Genomic DNA, 7032 nt, shown 5'->3' with positions numbered 1-7032 from the left:
GGGGCCGCAGTGGGACCGGTGGGAGGAGTCGGGGGGCGGGGCAGCATTGGGAGCCGCTGGGAGGCGTCGGAGGGGCGAGGCAGCATCGGCACGCAGGGTGCAGGGCTGGCTGGGCAGGGCTTCACTAGTTGCCTGTGGGAGGGGTAGGAATGGGGCAGTTCTGGGAGCCAGAGAGAGGGGCTGGAGGGGCAGGGCTTTGCTGCAAATCGGTGAGAAGGGTCAGAGGAGCCGGGCTTTGGGTGAGCTGGTGGGAGGGACAGGGGGCGGGGCCTCGGTGGGAAGGGCCAGGAGTCTCACTAGAAACCAACAGGCGGGCGACTGGAACTTGGGCACAAGCCTTTTTTATTTCACAGAAGGCCTCCGAAAGTGGATGGTGCAGCACGGTGGGGACGGCTGGGTGGTGGAGGAAAACAGGACAACCGTGCCCGGGGCTCCTTCTCAGACGTGCTTCGTGACTTCATTCAGGTGAATGCCCCTGCTATCCTAAGGTCCGGCGCCTTGTTGAGAAAGGCCTGCCTGTTCTCATTACCCTGTCTCCTGCATTTCCCAGCTGGTGTCGCAAGAAGCAGGTCTTGGACCTAGAGGAGGAGGGTCTGTGGCCAGAACTGCTGGATAGTGGCAGGATTGAGATTTGTGTCTCTGACTGGTGAGTGTGACGATTAAAATAGCCCCTTGCTAAGCACTGGCCACATGTGACATGACCTTTTTATGGGTGGCTTAATTTAGGCCTCCTAACCCCTCCTTACAGATAAAAAATCTGAAGTTCATGCCGGCCATGGTAGCTTACACCTATAATCCCAGCACTTTGTGGGGTCGAGGCAGGCAGATCACTTGAGGTCAGGAGTTTGAGACCAGTCCACCCAGCATGGCAAAACCTCGTCTCTACTAAAAATACAAAAAAATTAACCGGACCTGGTAGTATGCACCTGTAGTCCCACATACTTGGGAAGCTGAGGCAGGAGAATCGCTTGAACCCAGGAAGTGGAGGTTGCAGTGAGCTGATATGACACCACTGTACTCCAGCCTGGGCAACAGAGTGAAACTCCACCTAAAAAAAAAAGAAAAGAAAAAAGAAAGGAGAAGATGACTTGCCTGGGTCACACAGCCTGGGCTTAGCAGAGCCTGGTATAAGGCCCAGACTCATCTGACTCCGGAGCTTATCCTCTGTATTGATGGTCTTGAAACTGGGGTGCATGAAGACTTTCCATGGGGTATATGACCCAGATGGTTTTATGGGAGTCAAATTTCAGGTCCACTACAGCCAGGAACCCCCTATTATACAATTAATCTGCTACAGGTTATATCTGTGTGGGAAGCATCATATGGTTCTCCTTCCCCAATCTCTTTCTCAGTGTCCCCCTTCTCTAGTTTTATAGGAAAAAAGCCTCTCACTAAGGTGTCGTCCCCAGATGTAAGGACTACTAGGGAGCCAGGCAAAGTGGCCATTGGAAATTTGGGGCCTTAGCAAATCTTTTTTTTTTTTTTTTTTGAGACAGAGTCTCACTTGGTGGCCCAGGCTAGAGTGCAATGGTGCGATCTCAGCTCACTGCAACCTCTGCCTCCCAGGTTCAAGGGATTCTCCTGCCTCAGCCTCCCAAAGAGCTGGGATTACAGGTGTGCACCACCACACCTGGCTAATTTTTTTATTTTTAGTAGAGATAGGGTTTCACCATGTTGTCCAGGCCAGTCTCAAACTGCTGACCTCAGGTGATCTGCCCGCCTCAGCCTCTTAAAGTGCCAGGATCACAGGCCTGAGCCACCTTGTCTGGCCAGCAAATTCACTCTTAATCAAGGCACCATAACCCTACTTCTCAACTCCATCTCATTAAGAGATACATCTCCAATAAGATTTTTATTTTTATTTTGTATTTTTTTTGGAGAGAGAGTCTTGCTCTTTCACCCAGGCTGGAGTGCAGTGGCGTGATCTCAGCTCACTGCAATCTCCACCACCTGGCCTCAAGCAATCCTCCCACCTCAGCCTCCTGAGTAACTGGGACTACAGGTGCACACTGGCTAATTTTACGTGCCTGGCTAATTTTTGAATTTTTTGTCTTTTTGAGACAAAGTTTCGCTGGTCGCCCAGACTGGAATGCAGTGGCACAATCTCAGCTCACTGCAGCCTCCACCTGCTGGGTTTAAGTGATTCTCCTGTCTCAGCCTCCTGAGTAACTGGGATTACAGGGATGCACCACCACACCTGGCTAATGTTTGTATTTTTAGTAGAGATGGGGTTTCACCATGTTGGCGAGGCTGGCCTCGAACTCCTGACCTCAGGTGATCTGCCCGCCTCTGCCTCCCAAAGTCCTGGGATTACAGGTGTGAGCCACCGTGCCTAGCCATATTTTTTGTAGAGACAGGGTTTTGCCATGTCACCCAGGCTGGTCTTGAACTCCTGGATTCAAGCAATCCTCCCATCTCTGCCTCCCAAAGTGCTGGGATTACAGGTGTGAGCCACCACACCTGGCCAGATTTTATTTTTTATTACTATTCATCAAACTATGTAACATATTTATGTTGTTTTGATCAGTGGGGTACTATTTGACTGTGATAATCAGTGGCTCCCAAAGTTTGCTGCACATCATAAAGGTAGCTTTTAAAACATACAATGCCCAGGCACCAGTCATACCAATTAAATCTGAGTGTCTGAGGGTGAGAGCCAGGCACCAATATTTTTTTGTTTGTTTTGAGACAGGTTCTCCCTCTGTCGCCCAGGCTGGAGTGCAGTGGCACGATCTCAGCTCACTGCAACCTCCGCCTCCTGGGTTCAAGCAGTTCTCCTGCCTCAGCCTCCCGAGAGGCTGGGATTACAGGCAGCCACCATGCCTGGCTAATTTTTGTATTTTTAGTAGAATTTTTAGTAATTTTTGTATTTTGACTATGTTGGTCAGGCTGGTCTTGAACTCCTGACCTCAAGTGATCCACCCGCGTTGGCCTCCCAAAGTGCTGAGATTACAAGCATGAGCCACCATTCCTGGACAGGCATCAGTAGTTGTGAGAAGTTTAGAGCTCACTACAAAGTTCGGGGATGGAATCCCTAAGACCATCCTCACTTCTGACACAATATGTCACAACAATACAAATATGTAGTTTGGTGAGTAATAATTAAAAACAAAATCTGATTGGGCATGGTGGTTCATGCCTGTAATCCCAGCACTTGGGGAGGCAGAGGCAGGAGGATCGCCTGAATCTAGGAGTTCAAGACCAGACTAGGTGACTTGGCAAAACCCCATCTCTACAACTCTACCAACTGCAAGTTTGGAGGTCTTCCAAACCACCTTCACAATTCAATAATTCATTGGAAGAACTCACAGAAAGCTACTACACACTTCTGGTTTATTACAGGGAAAAGATACAGATTAAAGTCAGCCAAGAAAAGGAGGGCATAGAGCAGCATCCAGGAAAAAGATCAAACACAGAGCTTCTGTTGTCCTTCTCCCATGGTGTCAGGACGTGTTACCATGCTGGCACTGATGTGTGACAAGGTGCATGGAATTTTGTTGACCAAGGGAGTTCACTTGCGCCTCGGTGTCCAGAGTATTTCTTGGGTTCATTACATAGGTATGATGGATTGGTCAATTGCCCACATGGTCAATCTCAGCCTCCAGGTCAACTGATGTTCCCCGCCTCCCAGCCCCCACAGAAAGTCACATGGTGGGTCTTTCTGGAGACTCCCCACTGAGACTATTTCTATGAGTGTGACTGGCCCCTGCCCTAAATCACATTGGTGGACTATCCAGTACCACCTGGGTCACCATCAAAGACACTCTTGTCTGACACAACATTCCAAGGGTCCAGAGATCACCTCCCAGGAGCCCCTTTAGAGGAACTGGACTTGCATACATGGGAAGGGCATTCGGACAAGGCAGGACAAGGTAGGCAGACACCCAAAGAGATGGGGTAGCAGGTCCAGCCTTCATGGCCTCCCTCCTCCCACAGGTGGGGAGCCCGACACGACAGTGGCTGTATGTATAGACTCCTTGTCCAACTTCTAGACGCCAACCAGACTGTTCTAGATAAATTCTCTGCTGTGCCTGATCCCATCCCACAGTGGAACAACAATGCCTGCCTTCACGTGAGTCTCCTGTGGGGGTTTGGGGAAAGGATGTTGGGGGCCTTATTGCTGCAAAATAAATCACCCCAAAACTTACTGGCTTAAAATCAATGACAGTCTGGCTGGGTTCAGTGGCTCACACTTGTAATCCCAGCACTTTGGGAGGCCGAGGCGGGCAGATCACGAGGTCAGGCGTTCAAGACCAGCCTGGCCAACATGGTGAAACCCCATCTCTACTAAAAATACAAAAATTAGCTGGGCGTAGTGGCGGGCGCCTGTAGTCCCAGCTACTCGGGAAGCTGAGGCAGGAGAATCATTTGAACCTGGGAGGCAGAGGTTGCAGTGAGCCGAGATCACACCACTGCACTCCAGCCTGGGTAACAGGGCAAGACTGTGTCTCAAAAAAAAAAGAAAAAAATTAATGACAGTCATTTGACTACTTGTGATTTCTATGAGTTAGTAATTTCAGGAGGGCTCACCTGGGCAGTTCTGGCTCCTGCCTTTCAAAGTTCAGACAGTGACATTCTGATGATGTCTGGAGCTGCAGGCCAGGGCAGTGGGTGGTGTGTGTGTGTAGCAGTTGGTGGCTGGCCAAACATCTCTTTCTTCATTTCGTCTCAGAGCTTCTCCATGGGATCTCTCTGCTTGGGCTCCTGTGGGCTTCCTCACAGCATGGCGGCTCCTAGGCAGTCAGAACGCTTATGTGGTTGCTCAGGGAGGAGGGTTCTAGACAAACAATAGAAGCTGCCTTGCTTTTTCTGACCTAGCCTTAAAAGTCACTTGGCCAAAGTCACTGAGCGTAATTTTCACCACATTCTTGGTGACAATCAAAGCCACCTAGATTCATGGGGAAGGGAATTAGATTCTACTTTTTTTTTTTTTTTTTGAGGCAGAGTCTCACTGTGTCATCCAGGCTGGAGTGTAGTGGCGTGATCTTGGCTCACTGCAACCGCCTCCTGCCAGGTTCAAGTGATTTCTCCTGCCTCAGCCTCCCGAGTAGCTGGGACTACAGGCACATGCCACCAAGCCTGGCTAATTTTTTTGTATTTTTGGTAGAGACGTGGTTTCGCCATGTTGGCCAGACTGGTCTGGAGCTTCTGGCCTCAAGCGATCCACCTGCCCTGGCCTCCCAAAGTGTTGGGATTACAGGTGCCAACCACACTGCACCTGGCCAGATTCCACTTTTTGATGAGGGAGTGGAAGATTCTATAAGATTCTAGAAGAACATGTGGCCCAATGGGAGATTTTATAGCCATCTTTAGAAAGTAACCATCTGCCAGAAGGCCCCATCCTCAGCTTTAGAGGGGAGGCTGTGGCACAACGGGGCTGAGCCCCTCCTCTGCCTACAGGTCACCCACGTGTTCTCCAACATCAAGATGGGCGTCCGCTTTGTGTCTTTCGAACACTGGGGCCAGGACACACAGTTCTGGGCTGGCCACTATGGAGCCCGTGTGACCAACTCCAGTGTGATCGTGCGAGTCCGTCTGTCCTAGTCCAGGACTATCCTTCTTGCAAGACAGCCTGACTGTGCCTTCCAGGGCCCGGGACCATTGGCTGGGACTCCCCATTAACCAACTGGCCACTTGTACCTCCCTGGCATACTGAGAATTCCTGGGTCCAATCAAAGGCCCTGACGGGCCCCGTCTTCAGGTTCTAGAAACTACCAGAAGAAGCTTCTTCCATCTTATCTACCTACTGCAGCTGCTGCTTTGGGGGGCCTACTCTACTGAGGGGAACCCACAGATGAGCCTGGGGGAACACCCATCTTGGAGAAGAATTCTCGCCCTCCTCTCTTTTCTCTTCCCACCCAAAACCCTCCGATCCAGCCCCAGGCCTCTGTCCCAACCCCTCCCCTCCCCGCCATTGACCTCTTGTCTCCTATTGTTTCTGCCATAAGGACTTCTTTGGTCCCTTCAGAGAAGCTCTCTACTCGTCTCTGAACTTAGAGCCTCATCCTTAGGGCTCAGAAAGTCCTAGCCCTAAGGGTGCGAACCTCACCTCCTGGGGCTTCCAAGCTACAGGGCTGGGACTAGGTCATGCAGCTGAAAATCCACGTTAAAAAAAAAAAAGTTTGGGCCAGGCACAGTGGCTTATGCCTGTAATCCCAGCATTTTGGGAGGCCAAGGCAGGCGGATCACCTGAGGTCAAGAGTTCAAGACCAGCCTGGCCAACATGGTGAAGCCCCGTCTCTACTAAAAATCCAAAAAATTAGCCGGGTGTGATGGTGCGTGCCTGTAATTCCAGCTACTCAAGAGGCTGATGTAGGAGAATTGCTTGAGCCCAGGAGGTGGAGGCTGCAGTGAGCCGAGATTGTGCTACTGCATTCCAGCCTGGGCAACAGAGCGACACTCCGTCTCAAAAAAAAAAAAAAAATTGGGCCAGGTGTAGTGGCTCACACCTGTAATCCCCGCACTTTGGGAGGCCAAGGTTGGAGGATCCCTTGAGCCCCAGAGTTCAAGCCCAGCCTGGGCAATGTAGTAAGACCCCCATCTCTACAAAAAATACAAAAGTTAGCCAGGTGCGGTAGTACACACCTATAGTCCAAGCTACTTGGGAGGCTGAGGTGGGAGGATCGTATGTGCTCAGGTTGAAGCTATAGTGAGCCATGATCATACCACTGCACTCCAGCCTGGATGACAGAGCGAGACACTGTCTCAAAAAATAAAAATAAAAAATAAAAAAAGAATTTGAAGATGGATCTGCCCACTCTGATTTCTCTGAAAAACGAGGTAATTCCCTGAGCCCAACCCTGATCCTCAAGGACCTATAATTGTGTGGTATTTAAAATTAAAATAACATTATTTTTCATTTTGACTTTTTTTCAAACAGTAAGAATAATATATCAGCAGCATGTATCTGCCAATCTCATGTAATAAATTTCTTATTTTGCCAAAACTGCTTCAGATCTTTTTAGTAGAAATGCAGTGTTACTGCCTTGGTTGAGAATCGTAAGTAGTCCCAGTTGAGGAGGGAAACTGTAC

The 7032-nt window shown here is 50.0% G+C and overlaps 1 protein-coding gene across 1 annotated transcript in view; it reads left to right on the top strand.

Moving 5' to 3' along the window:
- FBXO27 (F-box protein 27) overlaps positions 1-6946 on the top strand; it is a 7792-nt gene extending 846 nt beyond the window's left edge. The window contains exons 2-5 of the mRNA XM_011952526.1: positions 218-465; positions 551-646; positions 3937-4072; positions 5401-6946. Coding sequence (XP_011807916.1) covers positions 218-465; positions 551-646; positions 3937-4072; positions 5401-5544 — 624 coding nt within the window. The 3' untranslated portion in view covers positions 5545-6946. The remainder of the gene's footprint in view (positions 1-217; positions 466-550; positions 647-3936; positions 4073-5400) is intronic.
- The last annotated feature ends 86 nt before the right edge of the window (positions 6947-7032 follow it).

The sequence above is a fragment of the Colobus angolensis genome, unplaced genomic scaffold (assembly GCF_000951035.1).
Source record: "Colobus angolensis palliatus isolate OR3802 unplaced genomic scaffold, Cang.pa_1.0 Scaffold34, whole genome shotgun sequence".
NCBI lineage: Eukaryota > Metazoa > Chordata > Mammalia > Primates > Cercopithecidae > Colobus > Colobus angolensis.
The sequence above is the reverse complement of the archived record's forward strand: the minus strand, read 5'-3'. Positions and strand labels throughout refer to the sequence as shown.